Here is a 19,218-nt window from a genome sequence, read left to right as displayed (position 1 = left end):
GGGCAAGGCATATCTGTGAGTACTGAAAGGATGCTCTTTGTGGGAGACTCTGGATTTAGCTCTGGCAAACATTTAGCTCTGCTACTTGAATCTAAATCTCGGTAGTTTCTCACTTCAACATCAAGGAGAAGCTGCTGTCATTCTCTGTAAACACTACTGCAGAGAGACTTGGAGGGATGGTGGTGGCAATCTTTGTGTTCAGACTTCTTTCAGATCCATTGCCTTGTGAATTTCACAGCATCCTAAAGCACATAGAGCCGGAATTGTTGAATTAGAGATCCTGAGTGTTTTACCTAAGATTAAATGCTTCTATGTGGCTGACTTGCGGCTAGAACCTGGTCCTCTTGAATTCTAGTCCTCTGCTCTTCCCAGGGATGTACTTAACTTTCCATTTCCTGACTTTGATGAGACTGTCCGCTTTGTGTAGTTGTTTACCCATCTCTTCACCCTACCCATTCTCACTATTAAATTACTTTCTTAAATTACATATAAACAAAATGGGGTAATGTAATCATTTCGTTGGGCTATTTTTTAGTGAAGTGTTTCATTTTCCTGATTTGTTTAGTTAGTAGAGCAGATATTAAAAAAGAAAAATCATGGCCAGTTAAAGAAGAGCAGAGAAATATTTAGAGAGATTAAAAAAGTTAAGAAAACCAGTAAGGAAACATTTTTAGGGAGAAAGATAGGGAAAGTGATATGGGGGAGAAAAATCAAAGAGATGAAGGGAAAACCAGAGTCTGACCTTGCTGCTTTGCATTATCATTTTCTTGTTGCCTTCCCAGACTCCTTCCTTTCCCTGACCCTTGAGATAACTGGTGTCTTTTCCTCTATTGCTGAATCTCTCTCTGCCTGTAATGAGTTCCTCTCCACTTTCATTGGGTTGCTGGGTACTTGCAAGTGGAACACCCTGATTTATCTCTTCTCCATGTCAGAATTCCTTTCTTTTTCTTTTCTTCCCATTTTTTTCTCTTTTGTTTATTTTCTCCATTTGCTGCAAAAGTAAATGACCATTGGTGGGGGGCGGGGCAAAGGATGAGTTGCATTTCTTTGGGATAAAAGGAAAAGCTTGCATGTTCTCAGCTGTTTTGTTTTGTTTTTGTAGCTGGAAGTACGTGAAGACCCCAGCAGCAATAAGGATCTCAAAGTTCAGTGTGATGAAGAAGAACTAAGGATTTACCAGCTAAACATTCAGATCCGGGAAGTTTTTGCAAATCGTTTCACTCAGATGTTTGCAGATTATGAGGTGTTTGTCATTCAGCCCAGCCAGGATAAGGAGTCCTGGTTTACCAACAGGGAGCAGATGCAAAACTTTGACAAAGTGAGTATAATCCCACTGGGGAGGTGGTAAGAAATGAGAACATGCCAGACTCTCTTAAAGATGTGACTGAAGATGAGTTTTTCTTTCATAATATGTGCTGGAAACAAGTTCATGGTCCTTCTGATGTTGATAAAATATAAGGTCTGCTTGCTTTAGAGCAGAGTGCTGGTTATTGCTATCAGGTGGTTTACCTTCAGTAAAAGAGCTCTCTTAGGCAAAGATGTGCATGCAGGTTGAACATCAGGATTCTGGGAACATCGGTTGCCACAGTAGGTTACCTGAGTAAGTTAAATGGGCCAGTGTGTCAAAGTTTCAGGATATCTGAAATTATATGAATTTTTAAAAAGGATGGAGAGGTTTTATTGTTTGCAATTTATAAAGACCTAGGAAGCTTCAGAGAAGAGTTAACCTACTGAATCCCTTGGGTATGTAGCCATGGTTGATTAAGGCTGATATGCCCTCTTCCCTGTTGATGACTTTTTCCTTTTGGTCCCACCAGGCATCTTTTCTGTCAGATCAGCCTGAGCCCTACCTGCCTTTCCTCTCAAGATTCTTGGAGACCCAGATGTTTGCTTCCTTCATTGACAACAAAATCATGTGTCATGACGATGATGATAAAGATCCTGTGCTCCGGGTGTTTGATTCCCGAGTAGACAAGATCAGGCTGTTGAATGTTCGGACACCTACTCTGCGCACATCCATGTACCAGAAGTGTACCACTGTGGATGAAGCAAGTGAGGCCTCCTTGTTGTACTTTCTAGCCTCTTGGATTATGTCACTAACATGTCCCTGTTCCTAAACATGCCAGCTTCTTTCCATGTTTCTGTTTTTACGTAAGTTGTTCCCATTGCCTGAAATGCTTTCCCCTGTCTTTTTTGCCTGGCAGACTACTTCTCATCCTTTAACACTGTGTCAGTTAGGAATGGGTCCTGCTGTAAGTACTAGAGAATCTAATCAGCAGTGCATGAGATAAATGGGGGTTATTTTTCTTAAATTATCAAGAAGTGCAGAATTGGTGGTTGCTCAGCTGCTCAACAGTGTAATCAGGAAATGAGAGTCTATCATTTCACTCAGCTGTCCTTAGCATGTTGACTTTTATATTCATACTTGTTGCCTCTTTGTTACAAGAGGCCTTTTGTGTTCACATTCAGAGCAAAGGGGAAAGTTGATGCCAGCTGTATTTTCCCTCTTACATCAGAAAGCAAAAGCTTTCCCAGAAATTCCCAACAACTTCTGTTGTCTCATAGGCCAGAATCATGACCACCCTTAAGTGCAAGGGAGGCTGTGAAAGTGAGTATTGACCTGGGTTAGTTACCCTGAACTGTATTGATTCTATTAACAAGAAAGAAGGGGCGAGTGAGTTATGGGTAAACAGCTTATAGAAATCCAGCTGATGTGTCTCCTCCTCTGTGAAGCCTTCTCTGATGTCATCAGGCTGAGTTGATCCTCCACTAAGCTCCTGTTTTGCTTTGTTCTTGCCTCCCCTTTATAATCTCTATTGTTTTGAGCCATGATTATCAGGGAGCAATTTAAGAGCAGAGACTGTATTTAATCACTGTCTTACCCCCAGTCCTCTAACATTGTGCCTAGAACATATAGATGTTAAAAGTTGTTTGCTACTTGCATGATGGAATACACCTTTTTGTTCACAGAGGCCCCGTCTAGGTCAGTTTCTCCAGAGAATAGTCTCAGCTTGAGGTGTCAGGTTAAGTAGTGTGTTCTCTTCCTTGTGCAATATTCAGTGTCCTTGTTGTAGCCTTTTTGTATATTTTGTTTATTCATTTACCAAATATAAATACCCACTACATGCCCAGTGTATGGGAAGTGCTCACCAAGTATTTACTGAATGAACGAATGTGCCAGGCATTTTTTTAGGTTTTGAAGATACAAGTGGTGACAGTTTGGACAAAACCTGGGTTCCTCAGCCTTATGCTCGATAGCCTTCTGACTTTATCTTTCAGCTCTTGCTCCAAGCCTTTCATTAAGGTGACAGTCCTCTTGGCCAAGACTTGAGGACGTGTTGCCCATGCAAGTGGAATACTCTAACACAGTCCTCCTTGCCTCCTGGAACACACACATCAAGTTTCAGGTCCTGAGCCCTGCTAAGGCGTTGGTCCTGGAGAGCTTGATGGAGACTTTTTTACAAAATTGTGGGTTTAGAGAAACATCTCCTAAACCAGCACTTTAAATCAGGACTTCTCAATCTTTTCATGTTGTGTTACACTTGAAAAATGACAATATTTATGTATTGCTTGTGGGAATAAAGGGAGGAGTCTGCTTATAGCTGGAGACTGTACAATGAGACACTCTGGTCGCTTGAAACCTTGCCCTTCTGCCCAAAGGGTTGAGGCAGTCAGTTCTCAGCCCATCTGTAATCCAACTGTTGAACACCAAATACTGATATGAGTTACTCTGGTCTCATTTGTTGCCAGGACATGAATTCTTGTGGTCCCATTAGAATGTGGAGTTTGGGATATGGAAGGAGGGTTAACTAACCCTCATTTCTATGACTCATTTCAGAAAAATGGGTCTCACAGAGACCCTCCAGGCAACTACATGCTCTGTTCCCAGGAATCATGCCCTTGGTATAGCCCTTAGGTATTTCCCTGAGATATGTACTCCAAATATGCTAGTTCAGAGTTCTTGCCACTGGCTTCAGATTTCTAGCCTAGAGGAGTAGTTCAGCTACCTCATGCCATTCCTCATGGACACCTTAGCTTCTTGAATCAGTCTAATTGGAAAATGGTCAAAATATAACTAAAGGGGTCTTTCTGGAGATTCTTTAAAATTTACATTTAGAAGGGATCTTGATGGCAATTAACTCTACTCATTCACTAATTTTACAGGTAAAGATTTTCCTTTGGCCCGCCATTGTATCTGGGGACCTAGAATAGTGCCTAGCACTTTTTGAGAGACTAAATAAGTTCTGATGAAGGAGGGTAAGGGTGGGAGGAAGTAAGGTAGGCCCAGAGAGAGAAGGCCACTTGACCTAGGACACTCAGCAAGGCCCAAAGGTGAGATGTTTTTATATGTATCTAGGCAATACCAGGAGAATTACCAGCTTTTTGGTTCTTACCCTTTAAAATTTTTGAGGTACTATTGACATACAGTAAACTGCACACATTTAAAGTTTTGTTACACGTTATATTCACTGACATCAGGAACATACCCATTACCCTCAAAGGTTTTCTCATGCCCTTTTGTAATGCCTCCATCCTGTCCTCTCTGCATTCTTTCCCCCAGTCTCCAGGCAACCACTGATACGATTTCTGTTACTGTAGAGTTTGAATTTTCTAGGTTTTTATATAAATGGAATCATGCAGTATGTATTCTTTTTTTTTTTTTTTTTTGTGGTATGTGGGCCTCTCACTGTTGTGGCCTCTCCCGTTTGCAGAGCACAGGCTCCGGATGCACAGGCTCAGCGGCCATGGCTCACGGGCCTAGCCGCTCCGCGGCATGTGGGATCCTCCCAGACCGGGGCACGAACCCGTGTCCCCTGCATCGGCAGGCGGACTCTCAACCACTGTGCCACCGGGGAAGCCCTGTATTCCTTTTTTCTTTTTCTTTTATGGCTGTGTTGGGTCTTCGTTGCTGCGCACGGGCTTTCTTTAGTTGCGGCGAGGGGGCCTACTCTTTGTTGTGGTGCATGAGCTTCTCATTGCTGTGGCTTCTCTTGTTGTGGAGCACGGGCTCTAGGCATGTGGGCTTCAGTAGTTGTGGTGCGCAGGCTCAGTAGTTGTGGCTCACAGGCTCTAGAGCACAGGCTCAGTAGTTGCTTCGCAGCATGTGGGATCTTCCCGGACCAGGGCTCGAACCCGTGTCCCCTGCATTGGCAGGCAGATTCTTTTTTTTTTTTTTTTTTTCCTTTTTTTTTTTTTTCAGATTCTTAACCACTGCGCCACCAGGGAAGCCCCAGTATGCATTCTTTATTTTAGTCTGTCTTCTTTTACTCAGCATAATTATATTGAGATTCATTCATGTTCCTTTTATTGCTGAGTAGTATTCCACTGTATGGATATTACTACAATTTGTTTGTTTACCTGTTGTTGGGCATTAGAGCTATGAACATTTGTATGTAAGTTTTTGTATAGACATATGTTTTCTTTTCCCTTGCATACATACCTAGGAGTAGAATGACTGCAGCATATGATATTCGTATGTTGACTTTTTAAAGAAATTGCCAAATTGTCTTTCAAAGTAGATGTGTATTTTACATTCTCACTAGCAGTGTATGAGAGTTATAGTTCTTCCACATTGTTGTTAACATTTACTATGCTCAATCTTTTCGGTTTTAGCCATCTAATAGCTATGTAGTGGTATCTCATTGTGGTTTTGATTTGAATGTGCTTGATGACTAGTAATGTTGAACATTTTTTCATTTGCTTATTTGCCATCCACAGGTCTTCTATGGTGAAGTGCCTGTTTAAATCTTTTGCTCATTTTTTTTTATTGTGTTGTTTTGTTATTACTGAGTTTTGGAAGTTCTTTATATATTCCGGATACAGGTCCTTTATCAGATATATGATTTGCAGATATTTCCCTGTTCTATGGCTTGTCTTTTTGCTCTCTTAATGGTGTCCTTCAAAGAACAGTTCTTAATTTTGATGAAGTCATTTATCAGGTTTTTTTAATGGATTATGCTTTTAGTGTTGTATTTAAGAAAATTTTGCCTAACCAAGGTAACATAGTATTTTTTTCTATACATATCCTTCTACAAGTTTTTAGTCTTAGGTTTTACATTTAAGTCTATGATCCATTTCAAGTTGATTTTGGTAAATGGTGTAAGCTAAGGGTCCAGGTTTATTTTTTCCAGTTGTTCCAGAATCATATGTTGAAAAGATTATCCTCTCTCTGATAAATTGTCTTTTCACCTTTGTCAAAATATTAGTGATCTGTATATGTGTGAGCCTGTTTCTGGATTCTTCGTTCTGTTTCATTGATGTGTTAGTCTACATTTACACCAATACCACACTGTCTTGATTGCTGTAGCTTTATATTAAATCTTGAAGTCAGGTAGTGTTAGTCTTTCAACTTTGTTCTTATTTTCAAAGTTGTTTTGGCTATTGTAGGTCCTTTTTATTTCATATGTATTTAGAATCAGCTTGCCAATCTACAAATAACCTTCTGAAATTTTCATTTGGATTGCCTTGAATCTGTAGCCCAATTTAGGGAGAATTGATATTTTAACATTATTGAGTCTTCTGATACATGAACATGGCATATCTCTCCATTTATTCAGGTCTTTAATTTCTCTCAGCAGTGTTATATAGTTTTCAGTGAACAGGTTTTACATATCTTTTGTCAGATTTATTCCTAAGTATTTCATATGTTTAGTGCTATTGTAAATCGTATTTTAAAATTTCAATTTCTGATTGTTCATTGCTAATATATAGAAATATAATAGAGTTTTGTATATTGATCTGTGTCCTACAACCCTCCTAAACTAGTAGCTTTTTGTATATTCCTTCAAATTTTTTATGTAGACAGTCTTATTGCCTGCAAATAATGATAGTTTTACTTTTTCCTTTCCAGTCTTGATATCTTTTCTTTTTCTTGCCTTATTGCCTTATTGCACTGGCTAGAACCTCTAGTGCAATGTCAAATAGAATATGGCATGCTTGTCTTATTTCTGATCTTAAGGGGAAAGCATTCACCACTAAATATGGTGTTATTACTATGGTTTTTTCTTTTAATTAATTAATTAATTAATTTTTGGCTGAGTTGAGTCTTTGTTGCTGCGCGTGGGCTTTCTCTAGTTGCGGCGAGTGGGGGCTACTCTTTGTTGAGGTGCACGGGCTTCTCATTGCGGTGGCTTCTCTTGTCGTGGAGCACGGGCTCTAGGCATGCGGGCTTCAGTAGTTGTGGCTCACGGGCTCTAGAGCACAGGCTCAGTAGTTGTGGCGCACGGGCTTAGTTGCTCCGCGGCAAGTGGGATCCTCCCGGAGCAGGGCTCGAACCCGTGTCCCCTGCGTTGGCAGGCGGATTTTTAACCACTGCACCACCACGAAGCCCATCACATGGTTTTTCATGGATATTTTTCTATCAGTTGAGAATGTTGGTTTCTGTTAGTAGCTTGCTGACAGTTTTTATCAGAAGTGGTGGTTGTATTTTGCCAAATGCTTTTTTGCATCTATTGAGGTAATTATATGGTTTTTAGCTTTAGTTTTATCAAAATGGTGAATTATATTCATTGATTTTTGAATGTGTAAACCAGTCTTGCAGTCCTGAGATAAACTCTCTTTGGTCATGACGTATTATCCTTTTGTTTATTATTGGATTCCCTTTACTAAAAATTTGTTTAGAACTTTTGCATCTGTGTTCATGAGGGATTTGGTCCCATTTAATGTCTTGGTGTGATTTGGTATCAGGATAATGCTGGCCTCATAGAATAAGTTGGGAAATACTCCCTTTAGTTTTTTGGAGGAGCTTGTGTAAGTGATACTATTTCTTCTTTAAATGTTTAGCAGAATTCATCAGTGGAGCCATCAGGGCCTGGAGTTTTCTTTGTAGGAAGGTTTTAAACTACAGATTCAATTTAAAAAATAGATATAGAGCTATTCAGGTTATCTGTTTCCTTGAGTGAGCTTTAACAGTTTGTGTGTTTCATCTGTTGTCAAATTTGTTGGCATTGAGTTGTTTGTAATATTCACGGCCTAAGATAGGCTGTAAATCTTTCAAGTAATATTTTAATGACATTCCACAAATTTTGATATTTTGTGTTTTCATTTTTATTCAGCTCAAAATACTTTATTTCCTTTTTTTTTCCCGTAGGAATTCTGGAATTCCTTTAATGTTCTCTGACATACATTTAATTCTGTACAATTATTATCAAAATAATCTTTTTTTTAAAAAACATCTTTATTGGAGTATGATTGCTTTACAATGGTGTGTTAGTTTCTGCTTTATAACAAAGTGAATCAGTTACACATATACATATGTTCCCATAACTCTTCCCTCTTGCGTCTCCCTCCCTCCCTCCCTATCCCACCCCTCTAGGGGATCACAATGTACCGAGCTGATCTCCCTGTGCTATGCGGCTGCTTCCCACTAGCTATCTGTTTTACGTTTGGTAGTGTATATATGTCCATGCCACTCTCTCACTTCGTCCCAGCTTACCCTTCCCTCTCCCCATGTCCTCAAGTCCATTCTCTAGTAGGTCTGTGTCTTTATTCCCGTCTTGCCCCTACGTTCTTTATGACATATTTTTGGTTTGTTTTTTAGATTCCATATATATGTGTCAGCATACGGTATTAGTTTTTCTCTTTCTGACTTACTTCACTCTGTATGACAGACTCTAGGTCCATCCACCTCACTACCAATATCTCAATTTCATTTCTTTTTATTGCTGAGTAATATTCCATTGTGTATATGTGCCACATCTTCTTTATCCATTCATCTGTCGATGGACACTTAGGTTGCTTCCATGTCCAGACTATTGTCAATAGAGCTGCAATGAACATTTTCACTGTTATTCTTATTTTGACTTTTACAAAATGATAATTACCTTTACCAGAAGGAGGTGTCAGTATTAAATATGAAGTCATTTAAAGCAACAACAAAAAGCTCCCCACTCTCCAATCTTTGATATCTGCTCTTTATGCATATTTATCAGTAGACAAATATATATATAAAAACCCAGTACCCCAAAACTCAATGGTTTTCTCCATCATTGTGAAAGGAAAGTCAAAATGGAGTCAGTATTTCTAAGAGAGATCTCTAAAATGGAGCCGGGAAGCCATTAAGGAAGTACGATGTTTGCATGACTCAGCCTGGATGGAAGCTGACCTTTCGACCTGATGAAGAACAGAACACCAGAACACCTGCCAGAAACTCAAGATACTAATCAGACCCTTACCCTAAACACAATTCGTGACAGTCTGTATACTAACAAGACCCCTACCCTAAAAGAACCTGTGATTTCTTAAGGACAGATAATTTGACTCGCATCAGAGTCGATCACAACTCTCACCAGGGCAACTTTTAACAACCTCGTGGTTTTTGTCTTTATAAGCCCCTGACTCTTTCTCTTCCTCGGAATACTCTTTCAGGGTTAACTGAATCTGTGTCTCCCCAATTGCAATTCTTAAGTCCCGAAATAAACTCTGTTCTTTTTGCAGCCTCCTGCATTTTTTTTCGCTGACATTATTTAGATCTTTTCTTCCTTAATTAATCTTGTCCCAGCCCAAATAGCACAAAGCTCTATAGATTCAAAGGAGGCAGAAATGGAAAAAACTACAAGGAAGACATTATGATTCTAAAACCAAAGGCAAGGGACTTCCTTGGTGGTCCAGTGGTTAAGAATCCACCTGCCAATGCAAGGGACACGGGTTCGAGCCCTGGCCCGGGAAGATCCCACATGCTGCAGAGCAACTAAGCCCGTGCACAACAGCTACTGAGCCTGTGCTCTAGAGCTCACGAGCCACAACTACTGAGCCCATGTGCCACAACTACTGAGGCCCGCGCACCTAGAGTCCGTGCTTCACAACAGGAGAAGCCACCACAATGGGGAGACCGCGTATCGTGGCGAGAGGTGGCCTCCCTCGCCACAGCTGGGGGGAGCCTGCATGCAGCAACGAGGACCCAATGCAGCCAAACATAAATAAATTAAATAAATAAATTTTAAAAAGAAAAAAAGAATCCACCTTCCAATGCAAGGGACGTGGGTTCGATCCCTGGTCGGGGAACTAAGATCCTACATGCTGTGGGGCAACTAAGCCCGTGCGCTGCAACTACTGAGCCCACACGCTCCAGAGCACGTGCACCACAACTAGAAGGCCCACGAGTTGTAACTGCTGAGCCCACGCACTGCAACTAAGACCCGACGCAGCCAAACAAATAAATAAATAAAAATAAAACCAAAGGAGAGAGAAAAAGAGATGCAATTGACTATAGCTTAAACATTATGGGTATGATCTAATTATCAGGCATGTTCATCAAGATGGCTGCCCAGACATGCCCAACAATGTGAATGCTGCTTAGATCCAATTCCATGAGAACGGTCTCTTCTTTGGAGGTCCTCTTACTCATATTCCTCAGCTATACATAAAAATCTTCCCCCAAAAAATCATTGGTGGAAGGATGAGACAGAGTCATGTTGATACCAGTGTGTGCATAGTCCAAAGTCTTCTTCCCAGGCCTTGCTGTTGACTACGAAATTCAGAGTAGGAAAGGCCTTCCCCCAGCTAGCTTCATACAAGCCACAGAATGACCAAAAGAGGTAGACCAGTTCTCTTGGTAATTCTAGGAAAATAAAAACCAAGACAATCTTGTTTCTAATGATGCTTTAAATCTATTTTAGAATGAAGTAGTAAATAAACAAATATATTTTTTAATCAATTATTTTAGTATTTGAAACAATAGGAAAGAGGAGCAGGCCATCTTCACAGCAAGGGAGGAGAAGCATTCTCTCAAGGCCTTCCTTATCTTGAGCAAGGAAAGTTTTCAAGGCTACATTCAGTACTACAAGAATCACTATGATCAGGTCAACTTTTACAGAGTAACTGTGGCCTATAAAACAAAACCACTGATTTATTAATACATGTCTGGCTACTAAAGCAGTTATAAAACTATATTATGTGGAATTTCTTTAAAAAATAGGGGGTAGAAAGTACAGAAGTAAAATACAATTTAAATGTATGATAACTGTTAAAGCTAAGTATTGAAAACACAGAGATTCACTATGCTACTCTTCTGTGTAAGTTTAAACTTTTACATAATAAAAAGATTTTCTTAAAAATACGTAAAATATCATGTTTGAAAAAGGCAGTTCACAATAGTATAAACAGAGATTATTATAAAAGTATGTCAGGTGATAGAGGAAACAGGTGTTTCTGGAATTATATAAATTGAGCTAAATGTTCAGTGTTTTTACTTTTTTCCTGGAAAGTTGTTTGTGTTCCCCAAAATAAAAGAAAATAAACTTGGTGATACCACCCTGGGCTCATCCCAAAGCCCTTCTCTCCCAAATCCTGTGTCAGGGCCACAGGCACCAGCACCCAAGCTCCACGTTTTTCTCACCTCTTGAGGCAGCTCCAGTTTTGACCGGTCATCCAGGCCATTGGAATGCAAGCCCATCAGGTATGGCACAGGAGCATCTAAGAAATGTAGGAGAGAAGCTGGGAGAATAGGAACATAGACATGCTGCCACTGGAAAGGAAACATGAGAGCTGTAATTGTCTCCGCCACAGTCATCAGTCTCTGGTAATCTAGGTCAAAAACAAAACACACACAAAACCAGTCAAAAACAAGGTACTTGCTTCTCAAATAGTAAGTTAAAATCTTCAACACAATTTCACATTTAGAAAGGAACAGGATAAACTTCAGCAAGGGTATGCTCAGAGTATGATTCCCTTGTGGGTATCAGAGAGACAACCCAGAGACCTCAATGGACCACAAGCTGAAGTATACCCCCCCACACACAGGTCCATGCTAGTAATAAAATTTAATATAGAAATACAATTTAGAAAAAAATACAATAGGTATCATAAATAGTACCTTGCTCCAAATACTAAACCAGAATGTTAAGTAGATTCTCTTCAGTAGAAGGAGAATGGGGAAGTGGAACAAAAAGAAAAGGAACAGTGGTCTACTCTCTGTTCAGCATGAATGTCAAAACACCTCATTTACCACTCACATGTCTGCATTCTACAAGGAGCTGATGTGAACTTTGACTTCAAGATCAAGCCAAAGAACCTTCAAGCATGCAGAGGCTGGTTTTCCACACTAGCCAAGTCTGCCTTCCACCTGGCAACCTTTCTTGAATGGTAACAGCATGAAAGTGTCGTTTTAACACTTTGATTAAAAGCTCCCCTAGAACCTGAAAGACCCAGAAGATTGACTTTCATTACTCAAAACTCTTATTCTAGGTCAGAGAGCATATCTTGGAAGAGAAGCTTGTGCTCAAAGCTTAGCTTTTCTTCAGAATGCAATTTCTAGACTTGTTTTATTTTTAAAATGAGTAAAAAATACATCAGCAAAGCCAATACAATAGATTGAGATTTAACACATTACTATTTACAAATGGTATGATGGTTTCAGACACTTAAAGACAAAGTAGGAACATCCATTTTAAAATCATATGAGTAATATCCTCCTGGAATGGCTGATTTCAAATGAGTTTTCACAGGAGTTAAACAGTTTTATGCACTAAAAACTCAGCCCACCATTTAAGCAAATCCCAGCTTGGTTCATAAATGAGTAATAAATAACAAAAAGCCTTCCAGAGAATGAAGAAGAATGAGTAGGAAGTGAGCAGAAGCTGATATATATCAACTAGGTTTTAGCAAAGCATCCTTTGTGCTCACCAATAAAACTTTGGAGCAGCTTACCACCTTGCTCCTGGCTAAGCATGACCTGGAAATCGTTTTTTTTTTTAACTAGTAATGCAAATAAATAAAAATTGATGACTAAAACTTCATCATCTCAAACATTTTGAGTACACTCTAAGGAAGTGCCTCACGCTTCTTCGGGGAAAGCTAAGGCATTTGACAGATAATAGATAAGTGATGTAAAACAATCAGTGGGTAAAACTGAGCTCAGAGATTTGGTCATCAATAATGATTTTTTAAAAAATACAACTGATTTAGCAGAAGGACAAAAGAGCACAAGCTTTTCATAGTCACTAAAATCAGGAACAGACTGATAAGAGTTCAAGAAGAAAGTCGATCTCATTTTTCACTGTGCCCCACAAAGCACTGCCATTCCCATATTAAAGACTATTTGGTGAGGACCCTCTCCCAATTGAAGCAACAACAAAAATATTTCCCAAATTACAAAATAAAATAAAATAAAAAACTCTTTCAAGGATTAAATAGATAATCTATATAGCCTTTCAGAAAAAGTATTTACTCCAACGTGAGAGTAAGCAACAACTGAGGAACAAAATTTAGGCCACTGCAAGTTCGATCTTCAGCCTCTTCTGAGATATCTCAGTTCCATGGGGCACCTGTACAACTTTGCTCGTTATCTTTCTGTTGAAATCTTCCTGCTCTAGGATTATTCTAACAATTATTATTAAGAAGAATTCTAATGATTCTCTAGGCGAGGCCTCAGTTTTTGTATCTTTCACCTCTCTTTTCTAGATATGAATGCCTGTAAATCTACTAAGAGCAATAATCTTGAGAATCTCAGACATGATAAGAATATACTTTAAAATTCAAACTTAAGATGATCAAAAGAATGTAAAGGTGTGGGAGAAAACCTCCAAGAGATATTTAAAGCTGAAGGTCCAGTCTTACTGTGTCCCAACACTGGCACTTAAACACACATTTTGAATAAATATTACACTGAATAATTTCTCCCCCCGTTTCAGTGTACACACACATATAGACACACACCATTTCTGGGTTTTTTTATAAAAAGGCAGGAAGGAGCAAGGCCTTTCCAATCATGTGAAAACCAAAAAGCTGCTTCTTTTACCGAAAGTCAATAAAGCAGGTGCTACTCCTTTACGTGGCTGGCATTCCTGACAGGTCTGCTCAGAGACAAGAACATCTCATAGGGGTCCAACAGACACTGAGTAAAGGAGTCCCTGAAATGCCTTCCTCATGAGGCTTCCTGGACACTGGACTGCTCCTTATAGTGTACCTAGTTACAGTGTCAGGGAACATCTATCTACTCTCTAATCATGAAACAGGGCATGCTGCAGTCTGAAGGAAGGGGCTTCCTCTGGTCCATAAAAGCAGGCTTTTCAATAGCACAGACATCTAGTTCTGGTTTTTCCCTACTCTTCAGGATGAGTCTAATCCAGTATCTGAAACTCAGCCCACTTATTTCTGCTAGAGTGGGTAACCTTATTCGCCTCAGATTGAAATCCCTGAAGAATTCCCTGTGATGCACTTGAAAGTGTGCTATTCTTAGAAACAAAACACTTTAGGGGATGAGAAATCATCTCCCCTTTCAAGGCTAAACTGCTTTCCATTTATATGGTTTGGTTTTACAGATACTAGAAACTTGGAATTTTATGGCCTCTCTGGTCTGAGTTGTGGGTTTCGTTTTCCCTACATTTTTGTATTTTAAAAAAGCAACAACTCATCTTGAAGGATGGCCTAATAAACCATGCCTCCGGGATCCATCAAACCGTGGTACCCACACTAGGATGCTGACCTCCCAGAGCTGTAAGCAACAGCACAAAATCCATTTCTATACACCAGTACAAACGATAAAATCAGTACCTCCTTTGCCATTGCCTGTCTCTGTGCTCATCATTCCAAGAAGGTGAAACTAATAAATAGGAAACAGATGAAGGTCATCTGCATCCAGAGAGTTTTAGCCAATCAAAATCAACTGGAAACACTTCAGCTCGAGGGAACTCTGGGTTTTCTCACAGCTCCCATGATGCTGTAATGAGCAATTACTTTTAACAAAAGGAGATAATGCAAAGCATACTGTGATTACAACCACTTCTGAGTGGTGAAGAGAGAATAATCAGCACATTCTTATGACTTCTCTCTGTGCAGAGAAAGACATTAGACTTGGGATCACTTTACAGATAAGTTCACTCCTAAAACAAACTACAGGGACGTTCCTGCAAATCAGAAATTGAATTAGAAACTGTCCTTGCATACTCACACTTCTGTGAAAATTGTATGAACAAGGATGTTTCTCATGCAATCTTTGTTCTTAGGAAACAACTTAATCTATGTCCTGATATCTCCAAGATAAACTGTTAAATGAAAGAAGGTATAAAATAATGATTAGTATGCTCCCATCTGTGTTGTTTTTAAAAGGTATACATGCTGTATATGCAAGGAAACAGGAAACAGTGATAAGTCTTAACACGTCACTGTACATACACCCTTTTGTAATATTTTAAATTTCTACCATATGACTGAAATGCTTTTTTTCCAAGTTTTACTTTAATATACCATATGTATATCAAAATGTATATAACTTAATATTATAATTAATACATGTGCAACACAACATTAAAAATAGTGCATTATATAAAAGTATTTAGGAGGAGGGCATGAAAAAAAATCAAGAGATTATTTCACTAGGGTAGGATTTTAGATCAAAAAGAAAGGGAAACAGGGACTTCCCTGGTAGCGCAGTGGTTAAGAATCCGCCTGCCAATGCAGGGGACATGGGTTCGATCCCTGGTCCGGGAAGACCCCACATGCCGCGGAACAACTAAGCCCGTGCACCACAACTGCTAAGCCCATGCGCCGCAGCTACTGAAGCCCGCATACCTAGAGCCCGTGCTCTGCAACAAGAGAAGCCACCGCAATGAGAAGCCCACACATCGCAACGAAGAGTAGCCTCTGCTCACCACAACTAGAGAAAGCCCGCACAGCCAAAAGAAAAAACATAAGGGAAACATTCAATTCTCTCTGCACTGTTTGTCCACACATTATTTATTTGTTTTAAAAAACTATTATTTCATTAGGGATGCACAAGAAACTTGATCTCCGGCTACCACAGGAAGCAGAGAGGAAGGAGATTTCATTTTATTCCCTTTAAAATTGTTTTGATTGCATGCCTTGAGTTTGCATTACTTTTGCAAAAAAAATCACCAAAAACTAATGCAAGGTTATGTATAAAATAAGTTACAAGGATACATTGTACAACGTGGGGAATATAGCCAATATTTTATAATATGTATAAATGGAATATAACCTTTAAAAATTGTGTGTCACTATATTGTACACCTGTAACTTATATACTATTGTACATCAACTATACTTCAATTAAAACATTAATTAAAAATACTAATGTATGCATTTGTTTCCAAGCTTGTCTGCACTAGTTGAACTTATTACTGGGTTGTATAATTTAACCAAATATTATGTAAATAAATGGTAAGATATGAGGACAATAAAAAAGAACTGTTTCTCTGAAAACAAAATTAAATGCTTTAAAAAGATTCAGTAAAGCAAAGTCACTAAAAATACAGCAATTGAATTAGGCATATCACTTAAGTGCAAAAAACTTGGGAAAACTAGCATCTACTATGGTTCTTTTGCAAGGTCCTTTAAAAGTTCTCGCTCCACTTTAAAAACTGGAAAACTCAGTGAATGAATTATGGGTGAGATTTATGCAAGAGAAACAATGCAGACCCCTGATTAGTGGGGTATAATCAAAGAAAATGCACAGACACTTCATCAAAAGATTGGCGATTATACAGTCATATGGTTTAAATTAAAATGTTTAAGGGATGTATATATCCTTTTAGGATTCCCAAACTTACGTGACTTTTTCAGTTATCGAATTCATTACCCTACTAAATCACATCAGATAAAGAACTTCTGCTCTCTGTATAATTTTAAAACAACCACTAAAATATATGCTATTAAAGAAAAACTATATAGGGACCAAAGAACAAATATTATCCAGTAGTAAATGATCTACACATACCTTAAAAAAAAGATTTTCGGGGCTTACCTGGTGGCGCAGTGGTTGAGAGTCCGCCTGCCGATGCAGCGGACACGGGTTCGTGCCCCGGTCTGGGAAGATCCAACATGCCATGGAGCGGCTCTGCCCGTGAGCCATGGCCGCTGAGCCTGCGCATCCGGAGCCTGTGTTCCGCAACGGGAGAGGCCAGGGCAGTGAGAGGCCCGCGTACCGCAAAAAAAAAAAAAAAATAATTTTCCCTAAATAACACCTCTTTTCTATTCAGAAGACAGAACATCTAGTGGGCAACACCGACTCTGAGTGCTGATGGCATGTTTTTCGAGGGCCAGAGAGATTTCCATCCACATGAGTTCTCTGAATCATAAATAAAAATTACTTCAAGAAAACCAACCTGAATTGTTTCAAGTACTCTTAACAATAGAGAGCACAATCTACATCCAATAAAAGGCAATTCATTCCATTTTAGCCTCAACCATGCTGATACCCTTTTTGACCCCTTGGTTATTTAGAAATGTGTTTTTTAGTTTTAAGGTATTATTGATTATTGTTGGTCACAAGACATACTTTGTATGATTCAAGTTATTTTAAATTTATTGAGACTTGTTTTATGGCCCAGAATATGTTATGTTTTTTAAAATATTGGACTTTTTCACTCTCATCCAGAGAAAGCAATTGAGCTGCGACTGGCAAAAATCGATCATACTGCGGTTCACCCCCATTTACTTGACATGAAGATTGGACAAGGGAAGTATGAACCAGGCTTCTTCCCTAAGCTGCAGTCTGATGTGCTTTCCACCGGGCCAGCCAGCAACAAGTGAGTCAACCCCAGGGATTCCCTGATTCAGCTCCCTAGCCACACTGGTGAGGGTTATACAGTATCTGGACCTAGACTGTTATCTCCAGAAGACCTTGACATTTGTAAAGCAAATATGGAGAAAACACACACTATCCAGGTTGTTCACTTGTTTTAACAAGGAAACAGGTGACAGAGTATCATCAGCTCCTGTCTCTACTGTGCAAATTGGGATAGCTCCATGTGTCAGGGCCTGTAAAAGGCCGGACTGCAGATGGGTTGAAATCATCTCATTATTGAATCCATACAACACCTAGCTAGCACTGTATCGTTAGTAAGTGGTGGTTGAAATAACTGAACTGAAAGTAGATAGCTTAGCAGAATTGCTGTTCTTCGTTAACTTTTGGAGATGAGTGTATCAATGCCCAGGCAGAGTTGAATGAGTATAGTTTTGGATCTGCAAGTGAAGTTTTTATAGGTGTTTCAAGAGAGATATGTCTCTTGGGACTTCCCTGGTGGCACAGTGGTTAAGAATCTGCATGCCAATGCAGGGGACACAGGTTTGAGCCCTGGTCTGGGAAGATCCCACGTGCCACGGAGCAACTAGGCCCGTGAGCCATGGCCGCTGAGCCCGCTCGCCTAGAGCTGGTGCTCCACAACAGGAGAAGCCACCGCAGTGAGAAGCCCATGCACAGCAATGCAACTAGAGAAAGCCCACGCACAGCAACGAAGACCCAACGCAGCCAAAAGTAAATAAATTTATTTTAAAAAAAAGATATGTCTCTGTCCCTGGGGAGTTATCTCTTTCTTGCCCAGTAAGTGATCTTTAAGCTACCCTTCTCAAGGTTTCTGAGCTATCTCTGGTGATTTCTTGGTGGTTTCCCATGGCCACCATTGGTCCCTAGATGTTTAAGTTTTCTCCCGTCAGTTGACCTTACTTTCTTAGCAGAATATTCTTTCTTTCTTCCTTTCCTTCTTTCCTCCCTCTCTCCCTCCCTCCCTTCATTCCTTCCTTTCTTCATTTATTTTTGGCTGCGTTGGGTCTTCGTTGCTGTGCACGGGCTTTCTCTAGTTGTGGCGAGTGGGAGCTACTCTTCGTTGTGGTGCGCAGGCTTCTCATTGTGGTGGCTTCTTTTGTTGAGCACGGGCTCTAGGCGTGCGGGCTTCAGTAGTTGTGGCACGCGGGCTCAGTAGTTGTGGCTTGCGGGCTGTAGAGTGCAAGCTCAGTAGTTGTGGTGCACAGGCTTAGTTGTTCTGCGGCATGTGGGATCTTCCCGGCCCAGGGCTCGAACCCATGTCCTCTGCATTGGCAGGCGGATTCTTAACCACTGCACCACCAGGGAAGTCCCTCTTAGTGGAATATTCTTAATCGTCTGCTTTGATTCTGTCAGGTGGACAAAAAGGAATGCCCCTGCCCAGTGGAGGCGTAAAGACCGGCAGAAGCAGCACACAGAACACCTGCGTTTAGACAATGACCAGAGAGAGGTAAGACACCTTGAGAATGACAAGGAATGACCCTGTTATCATGCTACACCCTCCTTCTTCTCATTTCCTTGGCCTCTGGTCTGATTCAGATATCCTCCTCATAAAGAAGGGTTAATAATAAGTTAGTTCCTGATCCCTGATATGGGCTACGGTTGTGACAAATCCAGGATGTACAGTGTTTCACAAGGGGCAGCAGGGCCACTAGCCATGTGCGTCCTCTCCCTGAACCAGATTTGTACCTCTGTTCAGGAATGATAACCAGTGCTTGGAA

General features: G+C 40.1%; 1 protein-coding gene across 3 annotated transcripts in view; it reads left to right on the top strand.

The window, feature by feature from the left end:
* DENND5A (DENN domain containing 5A) overlaps window positions 1-19,218 on the top strand; it is a 109,556-nt gene that overhangs the window by 64,176 nt on the left and 26,162 nt on the right. For 2 of the 3 annotated variants that reach the window (XM_032641656.1, XM_032641657.1), the window contains 4 exons: window positions 1,103-1,318; window positions 1,818-2,052; window positions 17,333-17,483; window positions 18,854-18,947. In XM_032641656.1, coding sequence (XP_032497547.1) covers window positions 1,103-1,318; window positions 1,818-2,052; window positions 17,333-17,483; window positions 18,854-18,947 — 696 coding nt within the window. Of the gene's footprint in view, window positions 1-1,102; window positions 1,319-1,817; window positions 2,053-8,996; window positions 9,435-17,332; window positions 17,484-18,853; window positions 18,948-19,218 lie in introns of those variants that run through there. The other variant, XM_032641658.1, reaches the window with a different exon arrangement.

This window comes from Phocoena sinus, chromosome 8, assembly GCF_008692025.1.
Source record: "Phocoena sinus isolate mPhoSin1 chromosome 8, mPhoSin1.pri, whole genome shotgun sequence".
In the NCBI taxonomy this organism is placed as follows: domain Eukaryota; kingdom Metazoa; phylum Chordata; class Mammalia; order Artiodactyla; family Phocoenidae; genus Phocoena; species Phocoena sinus.
The sequence above is the reverse complement of the archived record's forward strand: the minus strand, read 5'-3'. Positions and strand labels throughout refer to the sequence as shown.